The sequence below is a fragment of the Bos grunniens genome, chromosome 18 (assembly GCF_055505025.1).
Source record: "Bos grunniens cultivar Pamir isolate PY7600 chromosome 18, Bosgru_T2T1.0, whole genome shotgun sequence".
Classification (NCBI taxonomy): Eukaryota; Metazoa; Chordata; class Mammalia; order Artiodactyla; family Bovidae; genus Bos; species Bos grunniens.
The window spans coordinates 52,555,330-52,570,278 of record NC_141182.1 but is presented as its reverse complement, the minus strand read 5'-3'; the positions used below and the strand labels follow the sequence as shown (position 1 = coordinate 52,570,278).

Sequence of the window (14,949 nt, the reverse complement as noted above, 5' to 3'; positions counted from 1 at the left end):
AGAGCCTGTGCTCCACAGTAAGAGAAGCTACCTCAATGGAGAAACCCGTGCACCACAACTGGAGAGTTGCCTCCACTCTCTGCAACTAGAGAAAACCCACAGCCCACACACAGCAACAAAGACCTCGTGTAGCAACAACAACAACAAAAGATCATACTTGGACATAGAAATATGCATAGTTATTTCACAGGCCAAATTTCTTTCACCATACTCTAGTAAAATTAGACATAGATGAAGAGTGGCCAGATGTTTTTATGTATTTATTACTTTGGCCACAAAGCACAGCTTGCAGGATCTTCGTTCCCTGACTAGGGATTGAACCCCAGCCCTAGCAGTGAAAGTGCCAAGTGCTAACCACTAGACTGCCAGGGAATTCCCCAGAATGTTTTTAAACACATGGATGTTAAGGGATACTCTCCTAGAACCAAGGTTTTAAAACACTTGAGTGATAGGCATATATAAAATTTTACATGTAAATTACATATAGTATATGTAAAATATGTATCAGTAAATCTTACACATATAAACTATTATAAATTCCATGTTATAAAATATTTATATATATCTGTGTGCTCAGTCACTTCAGTCATGTCCCAACTTTTTGCAACCCTGTGGACCGTAGCCTGCCAGGCTCTTCTGTTCATGGAATTTTCCCAGCAAGAATCCTGGAGTGGGTTGCTATGCCCTCCTCCAGGGGATCTTTCTGACCCAGGAATCGAACCTAGGTCTCCTGCATTGCAGGCAGATTCTTTACCGTCTGAGTCACCAGGGAAGTCCCTTCTCTATATGTAATTCACACCAAAACATCAATAATGCTTTTGCATCCTGTGAAAGATTGTGGATTTGTTTGAGAATATTGTCAGACTTTCTACAATGTGAACATGTTAGTACTAAGAGGTAACTTTAAGAAAAGTACTTGTTGTTTAGCCGCTAAGTCGTGTCTCACTCTTTGTGACCCCATGGACTGTAGCCCACCGAGCTCCTCTGCCATCTGCTGTTTCCTTCTCCAGGGGATCTTCTAACCCAGGGTTCGACAGGTAAGTTCTTTACCACTGAACCAACCAGGGAAACACAATAGCCGTTCCCCAGGCTAGAGTCCCAGCCTGACAGTGAAGGGTTAGCTGGCCATGCAGAGGCCATTCCCTGACCTTGGTCTTTCCTGTGGATACAGCAGGTACCGTGGTAGGTGATTGTTGTGCAGCCTCATTTCTCTTACTCAGTCCCTATCTTTTCATGCTGCCTTCGTGCTTTCCAGAGAGTAGCATACCCAGAGAGAGCAAGTGGTCTCTGGAGTGCCTTTTCTCTGATAGAAAGAGGCAGTGTAAGACAAGCAAGCCGGTAGTAGACAGTCTGTTCCAGAAGGTTGACTCTATCCTCTGATGGATTTCTCACTTACCTCCAATATTCTACAGATTCATGGCCATAAACAGGTCCGTGTTACCTGAACCTTAAAAGAGAAAAGCCAATAAAGAGTGTCAGACAGCATGGACACATGTTTCAGGTCACATGGAATGCTGCAGTAAATACAACAGTCTGCTGGCTTGCCAGCAGTGACCCAGCTATGTTGAGATTTTTATGTCTCCAGACCTATCCGTATTGCCTGATTCCTCCTGAATATGCTCACAGAACACACAGCCACAGATGGAGCCCTTTGGAGGTTCAGCTCACATGTACCCAGCCTCACAGTTGCCCTGCAAGGCGGTGTGATGAGAATGCCCACTAAGTGTGGGCTCTGAGACCAGGCTTGTGTGCTGCAGTCCCAGCTCAACACTTGCTCAGGCATGCTGGAGTAACTTAACTCGACCACTTACCCTCTCTGTGCCTGGGTGTTTTCCTCTGTAAAATGAAGATCATGACAGTTTCTACCTCCATGTTCCTCTGAGGATTAAAGAAGTTAGTATGTGTACCTCTTTGGTACATAGAAGTGTTGTAATGGTGTTCGATGTTGTTGTTAACAACAGCATTATAAAGAAGTAAATGTGTGTGTAAAATATTATTCAGAATTTCTTTTTGGGGACTTCCCTTGCAGTCCAGTGATTAGGACTCTGCACTTCCACCCTGGTAGCGCAGGTTTGATCCCTGGTCAGGGAGCTAGGATCCCACATGCAATGTGTTGTGGCCAACGTGTGAAAAAAAAAAAGAAGCCCTACAGATGTGCAGAGTGTGGGAAAGGCTTCAGTTATAGCTCAGGTCTGTGAAATCATCAGAGGGTGCATGTAAGCAAGAAGCCTTACAAGTAGATGTGAGTCAAGGTCTCCAGTTTAGAACTTTGCCTTCATCTCAGAGCCCAAACAAGAGAAAAACATTATAGATGTGATGTGTATGGAGATCCTCAGGAAGGGCTGATGTTTTCATAGCTACTGGTCTGCCTAGGAAGGGAAAATCTGCAAGTTTCGTAAATAGGGAAAGCACTTCAGTCACAAACTTCAGTCTTCAAGAGTCTGTTGCACAGTTGAATACTCCTTAAGGCAATGACCTGGCCAGCGGCTTCAGTGAAAATGGTCACCTTCATCAGAGCTGGCCTAGGAGGGAGGTTTTACAAATGATGACAGTAACGAGAATGTATCCTAGGAGCAGATTATACACAGTCCTTGTGGCGGGGGAAATACCTGTAAACAGAGCAAATGTAAGAAAAACATTGTCCTCTCACTCAAACCAATAATGTCCATACATTTTAGGAGATGGTTTTTATAGGGACTTCCCTGGCAGTCCAGTGATCAAGCCTCTGCACTTCCAATGCAAGGGTGAGGTTTCCATCCCTGGTCAGGAAAATGAGATCCCATGTGCTGTGTGGCACAGCAAAAAAAAAAAAAAAAAAGATAGTTTTTATAAAAAAGTAAAAATGTTGACATTCATTGAGGCAAATTACCTTTAGAAGGCCAGGAATGGCTTCAAGGAGAGACATTCTCTTGGCAGGCCTGGGTAATGTATCTCTAGCACATTTTCATCATGCTTCTGTGATGGGGTTTTATCTCACAGAGATAAACTGCTGTCATAGCAAAGGTTCTGTAAACTGAAGGAATGTTTTATCATTTTAAGTAAAATCTGATTGGGCTTTTAATTGGCATTGTATGGAATTTATAGGTTAATCTAGAAAGAATCTACATATTTGAAATGCTGATTTTTTTCCATTTTGAAAATGCTATTTATTTCCACTTACTAAAGTATTTTAAATGATCTTTCAGTCATATTTTTTTAGAGATTTTAAAAGATAGGTTCTTTTAATATATTCTTAAATATATTTCTAGGATTTTGTTTTACCTTTATCACAAATATATTTTTACCCATTTTATTTCATAGAGGGTTGGGTTATTTTTAACTTGTAAGACAAATATTCATACACTTTTAAAATTCAGAAATAGCATTTTTAACTTGTCAGACCAGCAGTGGTAAAACAGGGTCACCAAAGCCATGTCCATGGAGCTGTAGAAACATGTACTCTTACACACTTATTGATGAGAATGAAAATAGGTAGCCTTTTTTGAAAGAATTTGTCAGTGTATCAAATTCAATTTGTGTAACCTTCAAAGTGGCAATAAGTGTGTAATAATTTATACTTGGGAGATAGTTACAGATGTGGGAAAAGATGTGTGCATATGACCAAGCTCAGTATTTTTTTTTTTTTAACCATAGGAAAACCCCACAAATGTTAATTCTCCAGTTGTAGTAAGTTAAGGCATATGTATATGAGGACAAACCACTAAAAATATTCAGGCACACCTGTAATGACATCGAAAGTTGCCTACAAACTATTTAGAGAACAAGAAAACTTGTAGAATGACAATTATACTATGACCCCATTTTGTTCTTATTGTGTGTGTGTGTTTATAAAGAGAGAAGGAAAAATAATGTGTGAAAGGTCAGTATCATAAGTGCTTATTTCTAGCAGACGGAATACGGGGTCTGTAATACTTTCACGGACTTCTACATATTTATTACAAAAAGTATACATTAATTTTATAACAACAGTAAAGCTATTGTTTAAAAAAAAGAAATTAGTCTGCTGGAGTAATCCCGTATGGTCAAGGATCCAGGTTATAAACTCTATAATTTTTTTTCTTTTTCTACTATTCACTTAGCACCTAGTACCAAATACAAGGTGTACAAGTGAACTGTGAAATTTGTGATTTAGATACTTTCAGAGGCTGCATCATTTTTGCTGGCTGGTAGAAGATGAGGTGTTCTGGATCATTGGGAGGACCTGTTTAGTACTTGTGTCCTACATTTTGGCCTTCTGGGATCCGGGAGCCCACAAGCCTGGCTTCAATAGAGAATAGTGCACCATAACTCTAGTCTGATGTCTCTACCTGGATGACTCTGGAGGCCTGAGGCATGACCTGGGCTGAGTCCCTTTCTGCTACCTGGGGCTGCAAGGAAAGGAATCTAAGTGACACACACATCTCAAAGATTTGCAGATTTGATTCCAAACCACTGCTATAAGCAAATACTGCAGTAAAGCAGGTCACATGAATTTTTTGGTTTCCCAGTGTACATGAAACTTATGTCTGTAGTACTATATATTGTAGTCTATTAAGTATGCAGTAGCATTATATCTAAAAAATAAATACACACCTTAATTCAAAAATACTTTTTCCCTGGGGAATTCCCTGGGGGTCCATTGGTTAGAATTGGGTGCTTTTATTGCTGTGGACCCAACCTCTGATTGGGAAACTAAGATCCTGCAAGACACACAGCACAGCCAAAATGATAAAATACTCTTGCTAAAAAATGCTAACCATCGTCTGAGTCTTCAGTGAGTTGTAATCTTTTTGCAACAGTTAACATCAGAAATCACTGATCACAGTAAAAGGTTTTTAACAAATAAAATTTTTTTTAAAAGATCACCAATCATAGATCAACCTAACAAATACAGCAATGATGAAAAAGTTTGAAATATTGCAAGAATTGCCAAAGTGTGACACAGAGATACAAAGTGAGCAAATACTGTTGAAAAAATGGTGCTGATACACTTGCTTGCCACAGGCTTGCTACAAACTGTCACTTTGTAAAAGCATAGTATCTGTGGAGTTCAATAAAACAAGGTATCAGTTCAGTTCAGTTCAGTCGCTCAGTCATGTCTGACTCTGCGACCCCATGAATTGCAGCATGCCAGGCCTCCCTGTCCATCACCAACTCCTGGAGTTCAACCAGACTCACGTCCATCGAGTAAGTGATGCCATCCAGCCATCTCATCCTCCGTCATCCCCTTCTCCTCCTGCCCCCAATCCCTCCCAGCATCAGAGTTTTTTCCAATGAGTCAACTCTTCGCATGAGGTGGCCAAAGTACTGGAGTTTCAGCTTTAACATCATTCCTTCCAAAGAAATCCCAGGGCTGATCTCCTTCAGAATGGACTGGTTGGATCTCCTTGCAGTCCAAGGGACTCTCAAGAGTCTTCTCCAACACCACAGTTCAAAAGCATCAATTCTTCAGCGCTTAGCTTTCTTCACAGTCCAACTCTCACATCCATACATGACCACAGGAAAAACCATAGCCTTGACTAGACAGACCTTTGTTGGCAAAGTAATGTCTCTGCTTTTCAATGCTTGCCTGCATTTCAGAAGGTGATAAGTACCAAGAAAGGAAAGGGAAAGTGGGGTGAGGCAGGTGATGAAGTGCCCGGGGCTGTTACACTTTTAAATAGTAGACCTCCCTGAGAGTAACATTTCAGCAAAGAATAAAGAAGGTGAAGCAAACTTTGTGGCCACTGAGGTAAAGAACATACCAGCAGAGGAACAGTGATCAGGTTTGACGGATAACACGAAGCCCAACATTGGACCAGAATGGGCAAGTGAGGACGTAATGGAAGATGAGGTAAGAGAGGAGGGACTAAAGTGGATAAATTAATTCAGAAATGGAGGATCTACCTATTTATCACAAGTATTACTGAGATGTATTATAGAAACCATCCTCCTCTCCATCTGATAAAAAAAGACTGTTAAGCTCTGCCATAATTAAGGGTGACTGTCATCTCTGTGGCAGATTTTACTAGATTTTTTAAAAAGTCACAGTGAAACATTTCATCAAATGACAAGAGACAGGCCCAAAGCATTTATTTTACCGTTCTCTTTGTGTGCCCCAAGTTTCAATGTTAAGCTATTGTTGAATGTAATCCTTTCAGCTCCTGCCAATCACCAACTGTCTAATCTAGACTTAGAGCCGACAGAGATAGTTCTCATCCATTTTTGGGGTGTTTTGTTTGTTTTGACTCTTTATAGGTCAGAATTATAGGCTCTAATATACTCCTTATTTAATTTTAAGGCCCAATTCAAATTTAAGGTATTGAAAAATGAAAATGTTTAATAGAAATCTTAAAATGAGAAAAAACATTAAGTCCCAACAAGGGAGCTTTCAAAGAGAATGTGAAAGCTTTCCATGTTTTCATAGTTTGTTGAAATGTATCTCTTTGAAGAGAACCCCAAACTCCTACAATTCCCTGATAAAGGACAGCACCTACTGACTAGTTCCTACGTCTTTCTGCTTCTCCTAAGGGGAAAAGTCAGGTGTCCTGTGGAAGATTTCCCAGAGTCTTCTTAAATGGAAACAAATCCTGAAAACAAAGGGAAGTAAATTTTAATTGAAAACTTGTGTGTTTATAAAAGTAAAAGATAGCCTCTTTCCCGGCTGGCACCATGGAGGGAGCAGAAGAGAAGAAAAAGAAGGTTCCTGCTGTGCCAGAAACCCTTACGAAAAAGCGAAAGAATTTCTCAGAGCTTAAGATCAAGCGCCTGCGAAGGAAGTTTGCCTAAAAGATGCTTCGAATGGCAAGGAGGAAGCTTATCTATGAAAAAGCTAAGCATATCACAAGGAATACAGGCAGACGTACAGAACTGACATTCGAGTGGCTAGGATGGCACGAAAAGCCGGCGACTTCTATGTACCCGCGAAACCCAAATTGGCATTTGTCATCAGAATCAGAGGTATCAACGGTGTGAGCCTGAAGGTTCGAAAGGTGCTGCAGCTCCTTCGCCTCCAGCAGATCTTCTGTGGCACCTTTGTGAAGCTCAACAAGGCTTCAATTAACATGCTGAGAATTATGGAGCCATACATTGCATGCTGCTGCTGCTGCTAAGTCGCTTCAGTCGTGTCCGACTCTGTGCGACCCTATAGATGGCAACCCACCAGGCTCCCCCATCCCTGGGATTCTCCAGGCAAGAACACTGGAGTGGGTTGCCATTTCCTTCTCCAATGCATGAAAGTGAAAAGTGAAAGTGAAGTCGCTCAGTCGTGTCCGACTCCTAGCGACCCCATGGACTGCAGCAAATGAACTGATCTACAAGCGTGGTTATGGCAAAATCAACAAGAAGCGAATTGCCCTGACAGACAACGCATTGATTGCTCGATCTCTTGGGAAATATGCATGGAGGATCTGATTCATGAGATCTATACCATTGGAAAACGTTTCAAAGAAGCAAACAACTTCCTTTGGCCCTTTAAATTGTCTTCTCTACGAAGTGGAATTAAGAAAAAGACCACCCATTTTGTAGAAGGTGGAGATGCTGGCAACAGGGAAGACCAGGCTTATTACAAGGATGAACTAAGGTATCTAGCAGGATTATTTTTGTAATCTGGTTAATAAACAGTTGAAACAAAAACAAACAAAAGTAAAGGATATGCCTACAGAATAAGTACCTTTAAAGATTTTCACTAAAATATAACAAGTGCTCATTTTTAGGTGGTAAGACATTGACTCTTCACTCTTCTTTTTTATCTTGGGTAGAGATTTTTTAAATTTATTTTTAACATTTTGCTGTTATTTTATCACTGCTGTGATTGTTGTTATTATTTTACAAAGATAGAGTCCAGGTGGTCCCTCAGTTCAGTTCAGTTCAGTCACTCAGTCGTGTCCGACTCTTTGCGACCCCATGAATCGCAGCACACCAGGCCTCCCTGTCCATCACCAACTCCCGGAGTTCACCTCAGACTCACATCCATCGAGTCAGTGATGCCATCCAGTCATCTCATCCTCTGTCGTCCCCTTCTCCTCCTGCCCTCAATCCCTCCCAGCATCAGAGTCTTTTCCAATGAGTCAGCTCTTGGCATGAGGTGGCCAAAGTACTGGAGTTTCAGCTTTAACATCATTCCTTCCAAAGAAATCCCAGGGCTGATCTCCTTCAGAATGGACTGGTTGGATCTCCTTGCAGTCCAGGGGACTCTCAAGAGTCTTCTCCAACACCACAGTTCAAAAGCATCAATTCTTCGGCGCTCAGCCTTCTTCACAGTCCAGCTCTAACATCCATACATGACCACAGGAAAAACCATAGCCTTGACTAGACGGACTTTTGTTGGCAAAGTAATGTCTCTGCTTCTGAATATGCTATCTAGGTTGGTCATAACTTTCCTTCCAAGGAGTAAGCGTCTTTTAATTTCATGGCTGCAGTCACCATCTGCAGTGATTTTGGAGCCCCCAAAAATAAAGTCTGACACTGTTTCCACTGTTTGCCCATCTATTTCCCATGAAGTGATGGGACCGGATGCCATGATCTTCGTTTTCTGAATGTGGAGCTTTATTTTTTTTTTCTTTTTTTTTTCATTAGAACTGATTCAAATGTATTCTTTTTAACGGCTGATGAATATTGAGCTTTAGTCCCTGCAGCACTGTAAACTACGAGCAACCTGGCACGGCCCTAGTGCCGCGCAGGGGCTTCTGGGGATTGTAGTCCACAGGCTACCTCGCGCATGCGCCATGGGCCGGGACGGATGCTATGGGCCACATTATTTGGGGCGCTGAGGTGAGTGTGGCTCGGAGTCACTGTGTATGGGGGGGTGGGGGTGGGGGTTGTGAAACTGTAGCCCGACCTTGTGAACTGGAATGGGAGGCGTAGGAAGCGGGGACTAGTGACCGATAAAAGGACTTCCTTGGCGAGGTGAAGTGGTGAGGGGCTCCCGCCCGACATCCCTGGAATGGGATCCGGAGTGGGGAGCTTGGGCTGGTTTGCGAGGTGGTGCCCCTGCAGGTTTGTAGGATGTGCAACTCCGGGTCAGAGTTGGTGTGAGTCTTGGCACGTGCATCTCAACCCAGGCGGGGGGCAGGGGGCGTGGCCTCAGGTTTTGAAGATGCTGATTTGGGCCATGCGCCCATGATGGGGAGGGTTTTCCTGGTAGCTCAGTCAGCAAAGAATCTGCCCGCAATGCCGGAGACCCGGGTTCGATTCCCCGGGTCAGGAAGATCCTCTGGAGTCGGGAATGGCAACCCACTCCAGTATTCTTGCCTGGAGAGAACAGAGGAGCCTGGCGGGCTACAGTCCATGGGGTCACAAAGAGTCGGACACGGACAGGACTGAGTGACACACACACCCACACACCCTCCCTCCCTGATGGGGAGAGAAATTGACCCAAGCAGTTGGGTCATCTCCGAGAGGAAGGACAGCTTGGTCTGTTCATTCCTCGTTTCGGCGGAGGGGCGATTCCGGCTCAGCATCCAACATCCTTGGAGTCTTCGTTTCTGAAGGTTTCTGCGTTTGGGGTGTGGCAGCTCTTGACTCCAGCGGGGCAATCTTGACTTTAGGGCAGAAGTTCTGACCTCTGGAAATAGGGGGGCAACTCAAACTGTACATCCCTTCTCTGTATGTCCTGGCCGGGAGTATGTCTCTGAATACAGTATGAAGACAGAGTGCTATTTTTGAGGATTATAAGACACATAGCAAATTGTAAATTGTTAAACTGCAGTCAACAAATATGAACACTGACTACATTTGATAACATTAGAGAATTGTTGAGGTGTCACATTAACATTTTAAAGATGATTTCATATCTTTTAGAGCTACTTACTGAAATACGTATGGACAGAATAATATGTCAGGGAATTGCTTCAAAATAGTATGTGAATATGTGGGGAATGGGTAGAGGTGTAGTTGAAACAAGAGTGACCACATGTTAATAATTGTTTAAACCAAGTGACTGGTACCTGGGGGTTCACTGTGCTATTCTGTCTGCCTCTGTATATGTTAGAAATTTCCATAATACAATATTTTGGAAACAATTTTCCAGTTAACTAGCTAGGAAATACCTGAAGCATAGGAAAGTTGGATTTTCCTCTTAGTTGCACATAGTATGTGGGGCCAGACCTTGGAAATCCCCCTTCAGACTAGACCCCAATGCCCTGGGAGTCCCTGTGAGCTCCAAGGTGTAGTCAAAGTTTCAGGCCTTTCAATAAAATTCTGTAATTTTCTTCCTTTCTCAGTAAAGTTGAGGTCGTTTATGTCTTTTGCCCCTTGGAAATGGGACAGTTTTTCAATTCTATCTCTGTGAATATCAGTGTGTTTTTCAACATCTCAAACCTATTATTTCCAAAACTGAACTTCTGATTCTCCTTACAAAACCTGTCCCTCCTATGGACTTCCCCATCTCTGTCAAGGACAACTCCGTCTTTGCAGTAACTGAAGCCAAAGTTTCCTCTCCTTTCTTTCTTTCTCTGCCCACATGCAAATCATCAACAGATCGTATCGACCAGATCATTGGTATAAATCCTGATCCCTGCCATTTCTCACTACCTCCACCTCTGCTTCTCTGATCCAAGGCACCGTCATCTCTGACTGGGATTTCCTGAAAACCACCTATCTAGTCTTCCTGCTCCCTTTCTTACCGTTGGTAGTCCATTCTTTGTGTATATGTCTATTCTGGTTTTGTGGGGATTTAAAGTTAATTTTTATTGGAGTATAGTTACTTTACAATGTTGTGTTAGTTTCTACTGTACAGCAAAATGAATCACCTATGTGTGTGTGTATGTGTGTGTGTGTCGCTCAGTTGTATCTGGCTCTTTGTGACCCTATGGACTGTAGCCCGCCAGGTTCCTTTGTCCATGGAATTCTTCAGGCAAGAGTACTGGAGTGGGTAGGCATTCCCTCCTCCAGGAGATCTTCCCAACTGAGGGATCGAACCTGGGTCTCCTACATAGAAGGCAGATTCTTTACTGCCTGAGCCAGCAAGGAAGCCCTGAATCAGCTATATATATATCCCCTGTTTTTTTTTTTATTTCCTTCCCATTTAGATCAACACAGAGCATTGAATAGAATTCCCTCGGCTATACAGTAGGTTCTCACTAGTTATCCATTTCATACATAGCATCAATAGTATATATATGTCAATCCCAATTGGCAGTCCATTCATCACAGCAGCTAGCATGATCCTGTTAATACCTAAGTTGAATCATGTCACTCCTCTGTTCAGAATCCTCCCATTACTTCTAACTAATGAGACTAGCAGTCCAAACCTTCAAGTGTTCTTATAGCATCTACTACCTGGCTCCCTTTACCTGCACTCTGTTCCCTCTGGCTCATTCTCACACTCACTCCACTTGAGCCATGTGCATGCTGCCACCCCAAGGTCTTTGCACTTGCTATTTCCTCCGTCTAGAATGCTCTGTACACATACTTGCATTGCCCACTCCCTTACTTCATTAAGTATCACCTCAGTGAGACATTTCCTGACCACCCTGTTTCACTTCCAGTCCCCCTTCCCTGCTTTTTTAATTTTTTGCTCCATAGCATTGATCACTGTGGTATCTTCAGTGTCCAGATCACTGCCTGGCACTCAGTTCAGTTCAGTTCAGTTCAGTTGCTCAGTCGTGTCTGACTCTTTGCAACCCCATGAATCGCAGCACGCCAGGCCTCCCTGTCCATCACCAACTCCCGGAGTTCACTCAAACTCACTTCCATTGAATCGGTGATGCCATCCAGCCATCTCATCCTCTGTTGTCCCCTTCTCCTCCTGCCCCCAATCCCTCCCAGCATCAGAGTCTTTTCCAATGAGTCAACTCTTCGAATGAGGTGGCCAAAGTACTGAAGTTTCAGCTTCAGCATCATTCCCTGCAAAGAAATCCCAGGGCTGATCTCCTTCAGAATGGACTGGTTGGATCTCCTTGCAGTCCAAGGGACTCTCAAGAGTCTTCTCCAACACCACAGTTCAAAAGCATCAATTCTTCAGCACTCAGCTTTCTTCACAGTCCAACTCTCACATCCATACATGGCCACTGGAAAAACCATAGCCTTGACTAGACAGACTTTTGTTGGCAAAGTAATGTCTCTGCTTTTGAATATGCTATCTAGGTTGGTCATAACTTTCCTTCCAAGGAGTAAGCGTCTTTTAATTTCATGGCTGCAGTCACCATCTGCAATGATTTTGGAGCCCAGAAAAATAAAGTCTGAGACTGTTTCCACTGTTTCCCCATCTATTTCCCATGAAGTGGTGGGACCAGATGCCATGAGCTTCGTACTCAGTAGGCACTAAATAAGTATGTGTTACATGAGGGAATGCAGTCCCTGTCCTCTCTGAGCTTAGAGACAGAGGCAGAAGGCAATTAAACCACTGCAGTATAACACTATCGTAGGAGAAGTGGTACCTGCCATAGTCTGAATGTTTGTGTCCCCCTCAAATTCATTATGTTGAAAACCTAATGGCAGGATTTCCCTGGTGGCCCAATAGCTAAGGCTCCACACTCCCAGTACAGGGGGCCCAGGTTCAATTCCGTGTCAGGGAACTAGATTCCCACATGCCACAACTATGCTGCAGTCAAGACTGAAGATCCTGTGTGCCACACCTGAGGCCCAGCACGGCCAAGAAAATAAATATTGAAAGAAAATGTGACAGTTTGACCCAAAAGCTTGAGGAAAGAGGAGTTATACAGGTGTCTGGGATGGGATTGGTGGGTGGGCGGCTTGAGGAGGTGGGAATCTCGTCTGGTGAGAGTAAGAGGAGAGGAAAAGACATCTTGGGAAAAAAAGAATGTGTGAGAAAACTGTCCAGTCCAGAAGGAACCAATATTCATTCACAACTTGTTAAACCCCCGGTCTCATGGATTCTCCTTTGCAGTTCTGGTTTCTCTGGCTCCTGCTCTCTCTAAGAGGAAGACAGTATGATTAAGCTCCAGGTAAGTTGAAGTTTCCTTTCTTTGTCTTAAATGCTGTGTCCACTCTGAGGAGCTGGGTATCTCTATTTTCCAAAAGCAAGTCAGCAATTTTTGAGTGACTTCTGTGTGGTAGGCACTTTACCTTATTTATAACAGCTGGGAAAGGTAGTGGTATTATTCCCTTTGGGAAATTAAGCAACAGGCTCAGAAATGTCAGGCTGTCTGATCCAGGGTTGTTCCCAAGTTCAGTTTGCTTACCAGTGCCAGTCAATGAGGTGCTTGTCCCTGGTCCATGAGAGATAAGTACAGAAATCAAGAGTAAGGGACTTCCCTGGTGATCCAGTGGTTAAGAATCCACCTTGCAATGCAGGGGACATGGGTTCAATTCCTGGTCTGGGAACTAAGATCCCACATGCTGTGGCACAACCAGCATGCTGAAAGGCAGCCAAATACATAAATATTTTTTTAAAAGAAAACAAAAGCAAGGGTTTGGAGAACTCCTTGGTGGGGTTAGAACTCCATGCTTTCACAGCTGTGGCTCCAGGTTCAATTCCTGGTCAGGGAACTAAGAGGATGTGGAGCAAAAAGATAAAAACTTAATGACTGATACAGAAGCTTCCAATGTAGCTCTTCATCCAGGAGTCACTGGTGCAGATGATGAACGTGGCATGTGCTTGATGTTTCAGGAAACCTTGACCTTCAAGGACGTGGCCATGGTCTTCTCCAAGGAAGAGCTGGCACTCTTGGACTCTGCCCAGATAAACCTGTACCAAGATGTGATGCTGGAGAACTTCAGGAACCTGGTCTCCGTGGGTGAGGACAACAAGCCCCTGTAACTAAGTATCAAACCACTGGTCCCATTTTCTCAAGTGAGCAGCTTCAAACTGGATAGAATATTTCAGCTGGAGCACAAAGGGAAACCTCCTAAGGGATACACATGCAGATGACAACCTGCAGTTAATGAGTTTTAATAACTGTGAGCAGGTGGTCCCTTGTGAGTTGTGGGTGGGTGAGGGAGCTCTCCTCTGGCCTGTGCCCCCTGCCAGTGGGCATCCGGTGCAGTTGGCAAGCCTACATTGATCTCATCATGTGTTTAGGCTCTCATTCCTTCATATTTTCCAGAACAGGACTGAGGAAGTTCACACATTACCAAGGCCTTGGTCCCTTGGTTGCCTCTAGAATAAAACCAGGGTGGGGTTTTTTTTTTTTTTTTTCAGTTTTCTTTTTTTTTAACCAATGTTTTGGAAAAACTGGTATTAAAGGAAGCAAGTTAGGATCAGGTTGGTAGTCAGTACACTACGAGTGTCCGCTTATTTGCCCTCTTGCTGGTCAATATCTATCCTAGCTTCAATTTCTCAGAGCCCTGTATACAGGTATCTGTGACCTCGGTTTAGTTTATGAGATAGTTGCTCTTATTGTCCCCCTTCTACAGAGCAAACAACTGAGGCGCAGAGTGGACGAGTAACTTGCCCAGGATCACCCAGCTTGTCAGAGGCACTGGGATTTGAACCTCCCAGTCTGACCCTCAGCCCTGTGCTTGTAATAACCAGGTGACATGAAGTACTGCCATGTCCATAGATTGTAAACAGAGATCCTTGGTCTCAATGTGCAGGACTGACCCCATTGGTGAGTCCTGAAATGAAGTGACCATGCCATAGCTAGCAGTTTTTAAAAAGCAAAACAAATCCATGGACTAGAACATGAAAGGATTTATCAGAGTACGTTGCACCTGGTAAGGTAAGCCTCAACTGATCACAGTATTTTAGTTTCTGGTCTGTGTGTCTGTGTAGGTACTGGGTCACAGTGTAAATGCTTTTCTTGCTATGGGTACAGTCCAAACAGTTGGAAAACTACTGCTTTAAGCCTGTTCCTGTTTCCTCTGACACCACTTTATGAACCAAAGTCACTCAATAAAATGAATCAGAAAATTACCTTGAACTAGAAGCAGTGTCCAGATGATGTTTGTGACATTTTGTGAAGCCTATTTTTGGGTGCCAAGGTGTTGTGACCATCTTCAACCCTCTATTTCTTATGAACTTTTCATACAATCTTGCTTCCTGGGTGCCAGGCCGTGAACAATTCCACACTGCCCATTCTCCTAGCC

The 14,949-nt window shown here is 43.4% G+C and overlaps 1 protein-coding gene across 1 annotated transcript; it reads left to right on the top strand.

Moving 5' to 3' along the window:
- The first annotated feature begins 8,766 nt into the window (after window positions 1-8,766).
- Window positions 8,767-14,789, top strand: LOC147354006 (zinc finger protein 806-like). The gene is made up of 3 exons (XM_086353043.1): window positions 8,767-12,866; window positions 13,532-13,658; window positions 14,278-14,789. Exons 1-3 carry the CDS (start codon window positions 12,852-12,854, stop codon window positions 14,397-14,399), a joined length of 264 nt encoding a protein of 87 aa, XP_086209169.1. The 5' UTR covers window positions 8,767-12,851; the 3' UTR covers window positions 14,400-14,789.
- Window positions 14,790-14,949: the final 160 nt, after the last annotated feature.